The 16,649-nt window shown below is 43.0% G+C and overlaps 1 protein-coding gene and 5 non-coding genes across 9 annotated transcripts in view; all 6 read left to right on the forward strand.

Moving 5' to 3' along the window:
• LOC137589125 (ELKS/Rab6-interacting/CAST family member 1-like) overlaps positions 1 to 16,649 on the forward strand; it is a 96,439-nt gene that overhangs the window by 19,679 nt on the left and 60,111 nt on the right. For 3 of the 4 annotated variants that reach the window (XM_068306624.1, XM_068306626.1, XM_068306625.1), the window contains exons 5-12: positions 6,272 to 6,528; positions 6,609 to 6,780; positions 9,332 to 9,406; positions 9,599 to 9,754; positions 10,806 to 10,898; positions 12,090 to 12,257; positions 12,426 to 12,593; positions 15,586 to 15,723. In XM_068306624.1, coding sequence (XP_068162725.1) covers positions 6,272 to 6,528; positions 6,609 to 6,780; positions 9,332 to 9,406; positions 9,599 to 9,754; positions 10,806 to 10,898; positions 12,090 to 12,257; positions 12,426 to 12,593; positions 15,586 to 15,723 — 1,227 coding nt within the window. The remainder of the gene's footprint in view (positions 1 to 6,271; positions 6,529 to 6,608; positions 6,781 to 9,331; positions 9,407 to 9,598; positions 9,755 to 10,805; positions 10,899 to 12,089; positions 12,258 to 12,425; positions 12,594 to 15,585; positions 15,724 to 16,649) is intronic. The other variant, XM_068306628.1, reaches the window with a different exon arrangement.
• On the forward strand, positions 302 to 412 carry trnal-caa (transfer RNA leucine (anticodon CAA)). Its single transcript has 2 exons — positions 302 to 339; positions 367 to 412. It is a non-coding gene; the product is annotated as a tRNA-Leu (tRNA).
• On the forward strand, positions 496 to 606 carry trnal-caa (transfer RNA leucine (anticodon CAA)). Its single transcript has 2 exons — positions 496 to 533; positions 561 to 606. It is a non-coding gene; the product is annotated as a tRNA-Leu (tRNA).
• Positions 1,021 to 1,131, forward strand: trnal-caa (transfer RNA leucine (anticodon CAA)). The gene is made up of 2 exons: positions 1,021 to 1,058; positions 1,086 to 1,131. It is a non-coding gene; the product is annotated as a tRNA-Leu (tRNA).
• On the forward strand, positions 1,215 to 1,325 carry trnal-caa (transfer RNA leucine (anticodon CAA)). The gene is made up of 2 exons: positions 1,215 to 1,252; positions 1,280 to 1,325. It is a non-coding gene; the product is annotated as a tRNA-Leu (tRNA).
• Positions 1,409 to 1,520, forward strand: trnal-caa (transfer RNA leucine (anticodon CAA)). The gene is made up of 2 exons: positions 1,409 to 1,446; positions 1,474 to 1,520. It is a non-coding gene; the product is annotated as a tRNA-Leu (tRNA).

Consider the following 16,649-nt stretch of genomic DNA (forward strand, 5'->3'; position numbering starts at 1 on the left):
CTCAAGTGCTAAGTACTTCCTGACTAAAGGGACTTCTGGTGTCCTGTTGGATGTATGGGTTCAAATCCCAATCTGGACAGCAGAGATACATCTTTCACCTTACATGGGATTGCATAACAGAGCCTTGCTTTTCTGTCAGGATGGCTGAGCGACCTAAGGGGCCAGCTCGTACCTCACTAAAAGGGACTTCTGGTCTCCAGTTGGAGGCGTGGGTTCAAATCCCACTCCTGACCAGCCTTTTGGACAGTAGAGGAAAGTCTTTCACCTAGCATTGGCTAGCATAACAGCACATAGCATCTCTGTCAGGATGGCCGAGTGGTCTAAGGCGCCAGACTCAAGGGTAAATGCCTTCCTGACTAAAGGGAATTCTGGTCTCCGAATGGAGGCGTGGGTTCAAATCCCACTCCTGACACAGCTTTTGGACAGTAGAGAAAAACTTTTCACCTAGTATGGTAAAGCATAGGATAGCATTGCATAACAGAACCAAGGATCACTGTCAGGATGGCCGAGTGGTCTAAGGCGCCAGACTCAAGGGCTAATGCCTTCCTGACTATAGGGAATTCTGGTCTCCAAACAGAGGCGTGGGTTCAAATCCCACTCCTGACACAGCTTTTGGCCAGCAAAGGAACATACTTCACCTAGTATAGCATTGCATAACAGCCTTGCATAGCTGCCAGGATAGCTGAGTGGTCTAAGGTGCCAGACTCAAGTGCTAAGTACTTCCTGACTAAAGGGACTTCTGGTGTCCTGTTGGATGTATGGGTTCAAATCCCAATCTGGACAGCAGAGATACATCTTTCACCTTACATGGGATTGCATAACAGAGCCTTGCTTTTCTGTCAGGATGGCTGAGCGACCTAAGGGGCCAGCTCATACCTCACTAAAAGGGACTTCTGGTCTCCAGTTGGAGGCGTGGGCTCAAATCCCACTCCTGAGACAGCTTTTGGACAGTAGAGAAAAACTGTTCACCTAGTATGGTAAAGCATAGGATAGCATTGCATAACAGAACCAAGCATTACTGTCAGGATGGCCGAGTGGTCTAAGGCACCAGACTCAAGGGCAAATGCCTTCCTGACTATAGGGAATTCTGGTCTCCAAACAGAGGTGTGGGTTCAAATCCCACTCCTGACACAGCTTTTGGCCAGCAAAGGAACGTATTTAACCTAGCATTGGAAAGCATAACATAGCTTTGCATAATAGAGACAAATATCACTGTCAGGATGGCCGAGTGGTCTAAGGCGCCAGACTCAAGGGCAAATGCCTTCCTGACTAGAGGGAATTCTGGTCTCCGAATGGAGGCGTGGGTTCAAATCCCACTTCTGACACAGCTTTTGGACAGTAAAGAAAAGTATTTCACCTAGCATTGGAAAGCATAATATAGCATTGCATAATAGAGACAAATATCACTGTCAGGATGGCCGAGTGGTCTAAGGCACCAGACTCAAGGGCAAATGCCTTCCTGACTAAAGGGAATTCTGGTCTCCATATGGAGTCGTGGGTTCAAATCCCACTTTTGAACAGCAGAGAAAAATCTGTCACCTAGCATTGGATAGCATTGCATAAAAGTGCCAGGCATCACTGTCAGGATGGCTGAATGGTCTAAGGCACCAGACTCAAGAGCTTTTTCCTGACTAAAGGGACTTCTGGTCTCCGAATGGAGTCATGGGTTTAAATTCCACTCCTGACACAGCTTTTGGACAGTGGAGAAAAACTGTTCACATAGCATTGGAAAGCATAGGATAGCATTGCATAACAGAAACAAGCATCACTGTCAGGATGGCCGAGTGGTCGAAGGCGCCAGACTCAAGGGCTAACTCCTTCCTGACTGAAAGGACTTCTCGTCTCCTGTTGGAGCCGTGGGTTCAAATCCTGCTCCTGACAGTCCTTTTGGAGAGCGAAGGAAATTAGAACTATGGACAAATGTTGTGTTCTACAAAATGCTAATTATTGTAGAACCATGTTTGCCTCTGATGTTAGAGGGAATGACCGGGTGTCCATTCTGGGCAGGTGTGAATGTAAGAATGAACATAAAAATCTGTTGCAAGAGGGTCCTGAACACAGGATACAGTACAGTCTCAAAATATTAAATGAACTTTTATTATACTTGATATAAGATTCTCTGTTCCTAAAATAAACGACAATAATTCTTCCTACCCCTTTTCCTTCTGTCGCCTGCTGTCTGCACCTCCTTCTCTCCTCTGCTCGTCAACCCATGACTCATTAGTCCTCTCTTGTGTGTCTGTGTTTGTGCCAATGTTTGCACACTGTGTTTGTCCAAGCATTAGTTATTTTATAAGAGTAAAAATCCTAACAGAAATAATTCCTTTAATTAAACTGCCATTGCATTTGTGTGCATCTTTGTATAGTGTATGTTCTTCACACCTGTGCACTCGTCAGTAACAGGTGGTCCTCGAACCTGAAGAAGAGATGGATGGAAAAAGGGAAGAGGGTATAAGGCCAATACAGGGAATGATGGCAGGGGAGAGAACGGCAGATGGAGTGAGGAAGTGAGGGATATTGACGGACACAGAAAGAGGAAGATTCAAGGGAAGAATTGACTGAGAAAAGGAGGGAGGAGTCTACTGCACTCAGGACTCTTATAAAACTGAAATGCATAGAGAGAGACTAACACTCTTTTCTGTCTGCTTTTCTTTCATAAAGATTCTGTGTTGGTTTTGCAGCTAAAATAAATGAATTAAATTTGAAAGAAGACAAAAATGTCTCTCCTCTATTTTTCTTCAAGGCTGTGATTTTGTGACTTCACTCACCCATTCTCACTTTCTCTCTCTCGCCGTGTGTGTGTGTGTGTGTGTGTGTGTGTGTGTGTGTGTGTGTGTGTGTGTGTGTGTGTGTGTGTGTGTGTGTGTGTGTGTGTGTGTGTGTGTGTGTGTGTGTGTGTGTGTGTGTGTGTGTGTGTGGAGGCCTGTGGCTTTCCTTATAAGGAGTGGGTTTAGGAAGAGTTGGTGAGGAATGAACAGAATTACAGCCTCATCCCTGCCTTTCTGCTCCTGCTGTTCCTCTACCCTCTTAAAATCCACCTATAGGCCCTCATTTCTGTCAGTACATCAATCTATAATGTATTTACGTTCAATAAATGTGACGGCTGCAGTCTTTCCTCTCTTCTCTCCCTCCTTCTTTCCCTCTATAAACCCTCCGCTGGCCCTGAAGTTGCATCACAAAGCGACTGATTAGGGTCAGCATTTCACTCTTGCCCTCTTCCCTTTTCTCCCTCCTATCTTTTTCATTTCTTCACTCCTCCTTCCTGTCATTTTATGTCTTTAATTTCCCTTCATTTTATCCCCTCCATACTCTTTCTTGCTTTTCCTTCTCATTCCTTCTTTTCATTATGTTCTTCATCTTCCACCTTGTTTCTCGGAGAAAGATGAGAGAGAGAGTGTTAATCTGACTCTTGTGTGATGCCTGAGTGGGCGATGCTTTCAAACTAGTCACGGTCATTACACACACACACACACACACACACACACACACACACACACACACACACACACACACACACACACACACACACACACACACACACACACACACACACACACACACACACACACACACACACACTCACACACACACATACACACAGCATGACCACTGTCTAACATAATTTCTGCGTGTGGGCATTATTTTGCACTCGTTGTGTGTGTGTTTTTGTTCATTCTTGTGTGTGTTTTTGTCAGTTTGTGGAGGGGGAAGCGTGACTCACACAGTATGAGAATAAACAAGGGATGAGACGGAGGACTAATAACGGTGAGAAGGATGATATTGAACGACAGATGAGCATTTACCCTAGGGGGGTGATGACGAGCAGATGTAAAAATTATCAATGTTCACCAACATATTTTAACGTCTCTCCCCTCCTCTCCCCTCCTTTCTAATCCGAACCAAACTAGATCAAAATTATTAAGCAATCTTTTAACAGTGTAATACAGCCACCAGACTGTAAGGGTTGATAGCAGAACAACTGAGGAACACTCACAGATTCCTGTGATATTTTTAAACTCAGAATTTCAATTTCAACAGAACCGCTGTTGAATCCCAGGTATTTCTATATGGAAGAATAATGTAGCTGATTTATCGCTATCATGTAAAGCGTGGTTAGATTTTTTCATCCAAAAGATGTCTGATTCAGGAAAAGATGATGGCGCTTAGACACACAATGGATGCTGATGAAAGCATCCTGTTGGAGAAATTTTTCATGTCATCTATTTATATTTCAGATCTCATGCTTCGTCTGTTGGTGTTTTTCAAGTGAGCGATTGACATATGATGTCTGAAAGCCCTTCTACGATCACTCGTTTGTGTTTTTTTGTTTTTTTTTATCAATAGTATACAAATGCTTTAAAGGATTTCCACCAATCTGTGTCCTCGGATATGAAGCAAACATATTTCATAAGTTGTTGCTTTTTCCATGCACTTTGTCCAGCTACCACTATGTCAACATCCAGTGTTACTGGACATGTTAGCCAACCCCCTCCGTCCCGTGTCAGGAATTGTTTGACGGGGTCATAGGTGATAAGAGCCAAAACATGACTCAGCAAAAAGAACAAAACAAAACAAAAAAACACATTTTTCTGTCTGAGTGTCTGTCTATCTCTCTACTCTTTAAGGCTAACACCTTGTTTTCTCTAACTCCTCTCATCACTCTCTCTTTATCTCCCTCTCCGTTGCTTTTTTCCCCCACTTGCTTCCTTTCCATGCTTCACTCCTTTTTTTTCTTCCCTCTCTCGTGGTCTGGCATTTCTCTGCTCTACATTCCAGTTGTGTGTGCCGGGGGGAGCGTTACTGGCACAAGCCCCCGTGTGTGTGTGTGTCTGCATTTGTGTGCAATTCTGAACTCTTCAGCAATACACAAGTGTGTGTGCAACTGTACGTGTGTGTGTGTTTGTGTTACGCCCTTATTCTCTCCGAGAAATACTGTTGAGACCGTTCAGTGTGTATCTGCATGTGTGTTTTTGTGTGTTTGTGAGTGAGAGAACATTTTCTTTCTCAACTCTGACATACTTTTGACTGCCTGTTACACGCGTGTGCTTTCCTGACTCATGACATGCTTTATATAATGATGCCTGCAGGCATTTCTTTAATACATTAAATAGGAAGCATCATGTTTAAAATCATATTTATGTAACTGTTGAGGGGGTTGCTGTTTATCCTCTTTTATACATGCAGGCAACTTTTCTCGAAAGGAGATCATAGGAAGTGACGGATTGTCATAAATGTTTGCATCAATAAAGTATATCACACAGTTTTATATAAAATTCCAATTCACAATTCACAACGGGGGATTTCAACTGAGAAAAATGTGACGCTCTTCCGATTTAGTTCATTTTCATTACTTGGGGTCGGTCAGTATTGGCATGTCAGAAGGAGGGATCACAGTTGGCACGGAAACAGAAGGATTAACCAGCGAGGCGATGTTAAAGAGAGGAGAAGGGTGCTTCTTTTTCTTCTTCTTCTTCTTTGAGAAGTCCTATAAATGTCAGATCAGTTTGAGTCACCACACCAACCCGCTCGCCGACGCAAACACACACACACACACACACACACACACACACACACACACACACACACACACACACACACACACACACACACACACACACACACACACACACACACACACACACACACACAACACAGTGATGCAATATGGAGAATTTCATCTATAAAAATATTCTCCACACTTGTCCCAATAGAGATAGGAGAATCAATAGAAGAACGCTTGCCTTTTTTATCATCTGTCTATTTCTTTTTCCTTTAATCTTGTTCCTTTTCTCATCATTGCTGATTAACGATAGCTACGAAGGAGCGATAACAGCTCTCCCTTTTTTAATGTCTGTTTTTTTCTTTTGTCTTCTTCTTTTTTAATCTCCTGGTTTCTTTTCTTTTCATTCATGCTGATTTTCTTTTTTTTAATTTGTGGAAGCACCGTGACTGATATGGTGATGACCTGGCTGTTCAGGTTACACCTGGTGCAATTTAAAGGAGCCTGGGGACATTGTAGTGACGTCACACACACGGTTTAAAATCCATTGAAAGGTCGAAGCAATTCAAGCATTATCAAAATTGCAAAATGGACCGAAGCAATATCACAATTGCAGGATATTTTAGTAAGAATAACATGTTTGTCACCACTTATTGTTAAAAATAAAGCAGTGTTGTGATGACAAGTCAAACGTTCTGATGTTCAGTAGATCAAAGCAGCTTCACCTCTAAATAGACGGTTTATGTCTTTGTCTTGATTCTCTGCCTCCAGCATTTCCAGTGCACCATCCAGGCTTTACAGGATGAGCTCCGGATCCAGCGAGATCTCAACCAGCTCTTCCAGTCCGATTACCCAGACTCCGGCCTCCTCGGAAACCAGCCCTTCGCTCCTCAGGACATGACAGAGGAGGACTTCCTGCGCCTCCATGGAGAGTACGAGCGACAGGTGAAGGAACTGTTCCTCCTGAGGAAGACTGTGGAAGAGATGGAGCTGAGGATAGACACGCAGAAACACACTCTAACCGCCAGGTGAAGACAAACAGCGAGACAAAATGGCGTGATTTAAAGGTTCCGACTGCTGCTACTTTAAATGTTTTCTTTATTAACAGGGATGAATCCATAAAGAAGCTATTGGAGATGTTGCAGAGTAAAGGTCTGTCGTCACGGGCGAACGAGGAAGACCACGAACGAACGAGACGTTTGGCTGATGCTGAAATGACCATCCACCAACTGGAGGGTCTGCTCGAGCAGAAAGACAAGGAGATGGTTCAACTCAGAGAGGTGCGTGTGTGTGTGTGTGTGTGTGTGTGTGTGCGTGCGTGCGTGCGTGCGTGTGTGTGTGCGTGCGTGTGCGTGTGTGTGTGTGCGTGTTTGTGTGCATGGATGTGGCAGTCTGTTGAAGAAAAATCAACATGCATGTAAGCATTCCCATATGTGTGGATGAGTGTCTTCGCATACAGCCAGATGGGAGTGCGTGCAAATTAATCCATGTCATAATTAGGCGCGGCCCTTGGCCGCGTCCCCTCTCAGCAGAGAATTCAGTTTCAATACAGCACAGAAACATCAAAAGACTCACACAAGTACACAAAAAGCACACTTGATCCAACGTTGTCCACTCCTCTTGCTCCGTTTGCCTCTTTTCTGTCTCAATATATTCTTCAAACTCAACATCACCTTCTTTGATTTTTCATACAACATCTCCCCCTAGTGGTAAGACAGAAAACACGTTTTTGAGGATAGACCAACCTCATTCGCAAAATGATTTATTTCTGCATACTTCGGATGCAGTTTGTCGAATCTGTCCTGATTATATTCATCTTCAGGAGTTATAACTCAGATTTTGGCCCACTGATGAAATTTTAATTGCGAGTTTTTCTTCCAAATGGTCCTAAATAATCTAAAGCAGACAGAGTATGTATGAAGACAAAATGTTTTAATTATTGATAGATTTAGAGCTTTTCCTTTCCCAGGGAGGGAATTTGTTTCAACATTCAACCACATGTCTCACCGCATGTCTCACCGAAACAAAAACCAACTCATAAACAAATACAGAACCAGTTAAAGGTTTGGACACAATCCCAATTTTGGATTGGTAACATATACCAGACAACAAATAATAATAAAAGTCCGATACTGTTTATACATTTTCTTTCTGACCTTTTAATTTTAAAATAGAGATTGAGGTAATGAGTCTCGTAATAATGTTTATTTTGAACCAATAAATCATCTTGTCAAAAACCACCAGGCTTTCAGCTGTTTCAGTTTCCTACCCAAGCTATAACTTTCCACCAGTGACCTCATTCACCTCTGAAATGTTCCAGGCAGATGTCTTTGAGCATTCTTCGACTCGTTTGAAACATGTTTTCAGGCATGGAATTCAGAATGAGCATTAAATATATCACGTTTGTACTGTTTCCAATGGAGAATATGTTCAGTTATCCAGATACTCTGTTTCAGGCATCCAGACATATGTGGATTTAGTTTTGGCCCATGATTGAGATTCAATAGATTGTGACATTACCTCAACTCTCACCTGATCCTTCTTTTTATTATTGGTGAATTAATTTTACGATCACATATCTTTTTGCTTATAAGATTTAATAATGTTCTGTCTTTTTCTGGCATACTTTTGCGATGTCTTCATCAGTGCAGGAATAGTCAAAGCATTGATGCTAGTGCCTAAAGCTACATCTTGTATCCTATCTTTTAGGCATATGTGTTTCTTGCATTAGCTGCCTTTGTAAGCGTGTTTCCTCCTTAGAAAAGCAGCGATGCGTCCTCTGCGCCGTCTTCTCTACTTTATTCTTTGTTTCCCTTCCCTCTTCTGATCTTTTCCCATTCCATTCACTTCCCCCTCCTTCCTTTGACCCCTTAGCTCTCACTTCATTTAACTAGTGGCTTGAGATGTGTTAGCCACAGCCAGACAGCTAGGATGTCATCGGATGTCGCTGTGGAAATTTGTGGAAAGGCATAGAATTATTTGAGAATTCAGAGAAACTTATATTTTCTTTTAGTAATTTTAACATATATGTTAATTTTTTGAGTTAGATATCAGCAGGTTATAGGGAATATCAGAGAGAAATAGGTTAATGGTTGGACATCCAAGCATTTGACGACTGGATTTCTTCATTTGGACTTTTAAGTTGTAGACTGATCTCGATTTCATTTAAACATAAAGGACTCAAAGGTGGGAGCTAATTAATTGAATTAGCGTCCTTTCAGGCTGTCAAATTCGATCATTCAGACACGTTCGAGGCTGAAACGGTGTCACCACGGTTACTGAGTTACTGGTGTCACGGTCGGAACGATGTGGGATGGACGGATCGACCCAAGGAGGCTAATCGCTGGAGCATCTGCCAGAGGGAAACACCTTCCCACCTCTCCCCCCATTCCCATCTCTCCCTCTTTTCCTGCTTCTGCCTCCATCCCTATTCCTCCTCCCTTCCACGTGGCTCCCCCCTTTCAACCCTCTCCCCCTTACCCACCCTCACGCCATCCCCAACTATGTTCCTCTCCTTCCTTCCCAGTCCCTTCCCCTCCTTCCCACCGTCACGCCATCCATCCCTCCATCCTTCCATCATCCTGCCCACCCCATCATCCGCCTTTTGTGGTTGCTTCCTCGGCCCATCCTTCCCTCCACCACTCGCCATCCTTCCCCGCTCCTGCTCCTCGGCCCACGCCCATCGTTCAACCCTCTCTCCACCCTTTTCCTCCGGTTGCCTATGCCTCCTGTTCTGGCCCACGTCCTTCTCCTCCTCCTCATCCCTCTCTCTTTCCCTCTGGGTGTCGCTCTCTGTCCTCTGCTGACCATCGTGACGTCTGTGCTCCTCAGGAACTACACAGGAGATACGAAGCTGCTCCGGAATCCACGAAGACCAAGGCCTTACAAACAGTCATTGAAATGAAGGTAAATGCGTTTTTGATCATGAAAAATGTTTCTCTAATTTGTGCTTTGAGTAATGTTTCCTGCTTAATACATGCACAGCAAATCCACTCCTCGCCAACAGAACATAGATAATTTTTGATCATATTTATACCAGCAGTACGGCGAATCACACCTGCTGATTTCTCTGAATGCGATGTTTTCATGTCCTGCCAGGATGCAAAGATCAGCTCCATGGAGCGTGGAATGAGAGAGCTGGAGGAGGAGGTGAACATGCTGAAGTCCAATGGAGCTCTGAGCAGCGAGGAGAGGGAAGAGGAGATCAAACAGATGGAGGTCTACAGGTCCCACTCCAAGTTCATGAAGAACAAGGTAACACACACACACACACACACACACACACACACACACACACACACACACACACACACACACACACACACACACACACACACACACACACACACACACACACACACACACACACACACACACACACACACACACACACACACACACACACACACACACACAGACACCCACTGGCCAGGGCTGAGTGTGGTAATCCAGTGAGGGCGGGAGTATTCCCTCAGAGCCACTAGAGGGGGCTAATAGTCTGAGAAAGACAACCTCAGAAAATCTCAGATATTAAAGACAAATTTATCAGTAAAACATTTTGTATTCTCTTGAATCAGCACAAGGAAATGTAGATTATTTCCTTAAAGGTGAAACGGATTGCTTGTGTATTGTGATTTGATTTGGCTATCCATTGGTGGTGTCAGTGGTTACATGAGATCCACCCAGCTTTCCAAACTAAAATGACAAATGATAAATCTATATAAACATAAGTGTTTCTTTGTCTTCGCCCCCGGCTGTGATGTACGGTTGTTCCATTTGTCTCCATCATATTTTAAATAAAGGCAAAATTGTTTGTTAACATTACATATCCAGACATAATCATCGTGCCCTCCTCTGGATGTAATAAAAACTGTGAACATGACTATATAAAGGGCTTCAGTGGGAAGATTAGACTGTTAACATCCTTTATTAATCCTTTATTTCCTTCTTTGAGTTGGAACATTTTTGTGTTTTTATCTCATCTTAAAGGAATCATGTTGCGTTTTTTAACAATATCCGTTTTATTGTATGATTATAGAAATACCCTCAGTCTTCATACACGTATTGTTATATTTGCTGTCTTATTTACCATTGTTAATTATGTTGAAAGCTGGAACTGGCGGCTTTAACCATCATTAACGTTTGCTTTTGTAACTGAAAAGATTCTATAACCAAGTTGTCGACTCAAAGAAAGAGGTGATGATCCTCTTATTATAAAACTGCAACATCCGCATGCGGCCAGAGCGGTCAGCGGCTATGGCGGCTGATTTGTCGTTGTCATGGTGACGCCCTCCTCTCCTGTCAGGTTGAGCAGCTGAAGGAGGAGCTAACGAAAAGCCAATCAGAGAAGGAGGAGCTAAGGCAACGAGCCAATGAGCTTCAGCGGGAGGTGTCTGCAGTAAGAGATGCGTCTCTGTGTTCTTTCTTTCCCTTCTAGTTGCTTTCTAGAACTCGCCAGTTGACTAACAGCTGATGGATGCTGCTTGAGCGGATTCCCAGTAGACTCCTGTAGCATTCAGACCACACTGAGCTGCCATGACCTTCACATGCTGTTCCCTCTGAGCAGCTGGGACTAATTAATACCTCAGTTTGACAATAAAGAGCATACGCTTTTTATTTTTCTGCCATGAGTGATCATTGGTTTGTTTTCTTGTTAGTTTGCATGTTGTTAGGACAAGTTCAAGGTCTTTATTTCTTTATCTATTCCATTCTGTGTGTATGAGGTTGTTGCTGATATTTATAGTTATTTGAAATGTAGAAACGCAGTCTCCAGACTCCAGCTGTCTGTGCTGCAGTCTGCATATCTCTAACCTGCTTCTCTTTCCACTTGCATGGTGATTCTTTCTTTTTATGGCTTTGGATTAGTGCATTGAGGGTTTTAACATAGTTTGACTGATATTCACTTGTGGTTTGGGTGCCACTGACCAAATTCAACATGTCAAAGCCACAAAGTCTCACCCAGGAACATATGGAGGATTCGTTTTCTGCATTCTTAACACTTTTTATGCCCATAAATATCCATAAAACATACTTAAGGTATCAAACTTGTGGAAAAATTGAACAGAAAATCTAGCTGCCAGACAGCAGTGATATATATACCGGACAGGCTGCCCCAATCCTTAGGATCCTTTGCTTTATTCATATTGCAAACAATGTGTACAAGCTACGCAATTCTAACTTACAATAAAGCTTATCTTTGGCGCCAGTTAGGTGTTATCTCATCAATACTGGTAGGTAAGTGCCCATTCAGTAGTTAACATTTGGGAAATGGTCTGAACTATGACGTTTGGACGGCTTTAAAAATCAGACAGGATTCCTCTGGAATAAAGAGGTGTGCCTCAGCAGCCAATAGGATCTCTGCTGTTTCCCTGTGGGCCCATCCCACAATCCCCCACGTGCAAAGGAACTTAAACTATATTGTTTGTGGGTGACAAATAATTCCAAGTTGTTTTCACATGGTATTCTACAAGTAATGCAAATCTCAGATGAGCGCAGTTATCGAGTACTCACTGGGTGTAGCCTGAAGTGGAGGGTAACGTATTTTAATATGACTCAGCGTGTAACGTGCCCCCCTCTGTGCTCATGTCAGGTGGAACAGGCCAAGCAGGACCTGAGTCGCAAGGACAGCGAGCTGTTAGCCTTTAGGACCAAACTGGAAACTCTGAACAATCAGTTTTCTGACAGCAAACAACACGTCGACGTCCTCAAGGAGTCCCTCACCGCCAAGGAACAGAGAGCTGCCATTCTGCAGACTGAGGTTCTATTTTACTGTGAATTTTGTTTGCATTGCCATTTACCTATATCATTTCATGATCACAACCTCATTTTCTTTGCTCATTTATTTGTGTGTGCGTTTTTTATTTGAGACCTCCTCCTATGTACTTATTATCTGAATGTGTGTGTATGTGTGTGTGTGCATACGCAGGTGGATGCACTCCGTCTGCGTCTGGAGGAGAAGGAGTCCCTCCTCACCAAGAAGAGTCAACAGATCTCGGAGCTAACGGAGGAGAAGAGCACTCAGCACGGAGAGATCAGCGACCTCAAAGACATGCTGGACGTCAAGGAACGAAAAGTCAATGTGCTGCAGAAGAAGGCAAGAAGACACACAAGAACAGACATTGAGTCAAAACACACACTCACGTGGAACACGTTCCCATAATGAACAGTTAAAATCTGTGATCTCACAGTGTACTTCCTGAAGATCACAATTAATAGGAGTACTGTCAAACCATCCAAATTAGATTTCCGGTTTACAACAAATTACCCTCATTATTTTCCACTGTTAAATCTGAAATTAATCAGAAATCTTAGGATATGTTGAGGGGGATGCTCTCGCTTTGGAATCCAGATGACTGGGTGAGCAGAATGTTGTAGTTCTACATTAAACCACTAGATGACGCAGTAAGACAGTCTGAAGTTTGGGAGCGCAGCCAGTCCTCACGCAGACATTAGACAGGAAGGCTTTCTCGCCAGTCAGCCAGCTTTACAGGTGCTGTACACATTTTGTTGGCCAGTTTTCGGTGTTTGCTTCACTAGTTAAATGAATGGGCAGGCTTTATTTTCCATCTTTGCTATTTGACGTATACACAATCAAAAGTGTGTACTGGTCGTGGATGAAAGAGCGAAAGCAGGAAGCAAGCAAATCTTTTTTGTGGAAGTTCATCCTCCTTCCCTTTTTCTTCTCCGTCTCTCCAGTTGTCACTTTGCAGGAAAAAGAATGCAGAGTTTGAGGGGATAATTGAGAGAGACAATCAAGCCGACAGACATAAAGCAGGACAGGGAGGGGGAGGAGAGAGACACAGAGTGTTTGAAATCAGATGCATACTAATGAATTCCTCCTGTTCAATAAATGATGACCTCTGCCATCTTCAAATAGAATACAGTCCAGAGTCTGAGCACGAGACAAAGATGCTGCTGAGTCCTACTTTATCTCGTCTGTGCTTGTGATTTCTTTCCTTTTTGCATGTTGAAGAACTAAAAATACCTTCTTTCTCTTCCTGCTTTTCTCCTACTCCTTCTCTTCTGTTACCTATCATTAGATATTGGTAGAGAACAAAATCACCATGATTTGGTCTCATCTTCCTTCCTCATTTCTTTGATGTTAAACTTAAATTCTGTTATACAGTCTGGCACAAAATTATTCTAAAGCTTTTGCATTATAGGTTTATTGGAAAAATACACTGTTTATCAGCGGGTTTTCTGAATACATCAAACAAGAACGGTTGAAATGGATGTAACTGCTATTTTTCTCAAATACAACACAAAATACTGCTTTTACTGGCAGTTTCAGTTATTCAGCCTCTTAATGACAAATGTCTTTAGTGCTGGTACAAAAAAAAATTCATAGCCAGATTCCTGGAAGTCTTCCCGAGGAATCTTAACCCATTCCTCATGGGCAAACACCTCCAGTTCTGGAATATTCCTAGTTTACCTGCTGCAATTGTCTTTTTGGAATCCCACCTGAGATTTGAACATTTGACTGAAGTCAGGTAATTTTGACAGCCGCTCTGGAGTTATCCTGGACTTCTTCTGAAACCAGGCCTCAGCAGACTCTGAAGTATTGTTGGATTTCCTTTCGAAACATTCAATGATGCTGGAGCTTTGTCTTCAGTGAAACGTTGTCTTCTAGTATTTCCTGATGCTTGATGGAATCCATCTGAGCCTCCGCATGCTGCAGGCTTCCAATGAGGAAGCAAAGCAGTGCCGGAGCATCAGCGATCGTCCGCCGTGTTTCACTGCAGGCTGTTATTTTCATCATTGGGTTCATTCTTCCTCCTCCAGACTTTCTTATCTAGAACGTCTGTGGCTTATCTGAACTGGTGCATAGGTATGTCTTGGAGTGAAGCATGAAGACTTTTGAACCGTGTTTTAACAAATTCTCATTTGCAAATTCTGGAGGCTGCTGTCCAGAAGGTTGAATAATGTTAAGACTGCAGTATTCTGCTAAAAGTAGCTGTTGCATTAAGCTATTTCAAATATTTTGTGTGATTTGACAATCGCTACAGCTAATAATTAAAGTCACATTGGAAATTGAGTGATAACACTCCTGATTTTGTGAAGAACGTGATAACAAAAGAAGAAGATCAGTCAATACAGTTTGGTTCCTGTTCATTATCAAACACAGGTTAAGGACTAAAACAGACATTGAGTGTGTGTCTGTGTATGTGAGTGTGTGTAGCATCCAGCAGTTGTCATTTTCAGGAAGTGTAGCTGACATCAAAGACTCCCCCTGACTCTCAATGTCAAGTGTGTGTGTTCGTCTGCGTGCGTGAGTGTGTGTGAAGAGGAGGTGTCAGTCAAGCTGTCAGGTGAACACTTGATTAATGAGGCACTGGAAATGTTTCACTTCTTGAACACACATTCGCACAATCTCGGCTGTACAGTAAATGCGTGCGTCTCACCTACAGCGGAGTCAAAGGTTACATACCGATCTCGCCTTTCCCCTTTTTTTTGTTACGGGCCGTCGATCGCTTCATTTCTCCTCACTCCATTTAAGACAGAGAGAAATTTTGATTGTACAAGTTTGGTCTTAAAACATTTTTTTTTAACGAATTCCACAAATCTGACAGCCTTTATCTTCGCCTGCGATCGCTCTGTCTCACACGCTCGTTGTGAGCTCGAGGAAGGAGTGAGTCCTTCGGTTATTTTTACAGATTTTTTTTTGTTTTAACAGAAGATTAATTTACGATCCAATCGCCGTGAGAGGAAACAAAGGGAGACAGGGAGAAAGAGATTAAGGAGTGTGTATTTGAAGTATAGGGAGAAGAAGGAGAATCACCTCTCTCTCACATAGCATGAAAATATGTATGAGAAAAGATTTAACTGCTTCAAAACCAGGATGAACCTGCATGTGCTTGGTATCCATGAATGCATGATGATGAGATTTGTAAATGGACTTTTCCAGTGGAGTCTGAGGTCATTTTGTTGTAATTCTAATTAAAACAGCTTTAATATAAGCATGTAAAAAATGGCTTTTATTTATTTGTAGTTCATCTCCAGGATTAAGGTATCATCCAGGCTCCAGTTACTCCAGTAACAAAAAAAAAACTTCATCTATTCATGGTGTTCTGTTCTTGTCTCTGCAGATAGAGAACTTGCAGGATCAGCTGAGGGATAAAGAGAAACAACTAGGCGGCCTGAAAGACAGAGTCAAGTCTTTACAGACGGACACATCCAACACCGATACGGCGCTGGGAACACTGGAGGAGGCTCTGGCTGAGAAGGTACACACTTTTACTAACATCAAATTCAGGTCAGTGCCGGAGCGGGGTTACATCAATAAAAGCGCCACCGCCAACCGCCCACACAGTGACCAGACGACTGGACGAATGGAAATGAGCTAATAATCACATCGGCTGTTTCATTATTAAATGTTTCACAGCCTGCGTTCAGGAAAGGTTAGAAACCATCCAACCCGCGCTCACATGCCAGGACAGATGCTAACAAAAACATCCAGAGTGTAACTGTCGAAACATTCAGGTACCGTAAAGGGTTCCGGGCATGGGAAAGGAACCTCAGCTGCCGGTTTGACGGTCTGTTATTTCACCGTCAGGACCCGACCCTGAAAGAGTGACACTTACACCAGAGGTCCACTTTGACGTGTTCGATGGGAACATGTTTTTGTACTGTAAGGTGTGATTATGTTACCGACACACACACGTACACACACACGCACATGCGCACACACACACACACACACACACACACACACACACACACACACACACACACACACACACACACACACACACACACACACACACACACACACACACACACACACACACACACACACACACACACACACAGAGGCCATCAATTGTCCAGTGGCTAATATCGAAGGTGTTACTTAGATGTATGAGTGTTGGCAGGCGGAGGTGGCCGACAGCTCTAACTTCACTCAAACGACTTTCCCAAACATTTTTTTTTCTCCGCCCTCTAATTTTCATTGTTTTGGATGTCTTTTCTTTTTCATTTTCTCCTGTTTTCTCCAACTCCTGCTTTCCCCCTGTATTTTATTGCTCATTTTCTTAGCCAGGCACATTATTTCCCACTGTGTTGTGTTTCAAAGCAAAGCAAGGATAAATCATGTTGCCTTGAAGCGTTTTTAACTGGGTTTATGCTTCATCTTTTTTTGTGTTGTGTGTTT

This window comes from Antennarius striatus, chromosome 22, assembly GCF_040054535.1.
Source record: "Antennarius striatus isolate MH-2024 chromosome 22, ASM4005453v1, whole genome shotgun sequence".
In the NCBI taxonomy this organism is placed as follows: Eukaryota; Metazoa; Chordata; class Actinopteri; order Lophiiformes; family Antennariidae; genus Antennarius; species Antennarius striatus.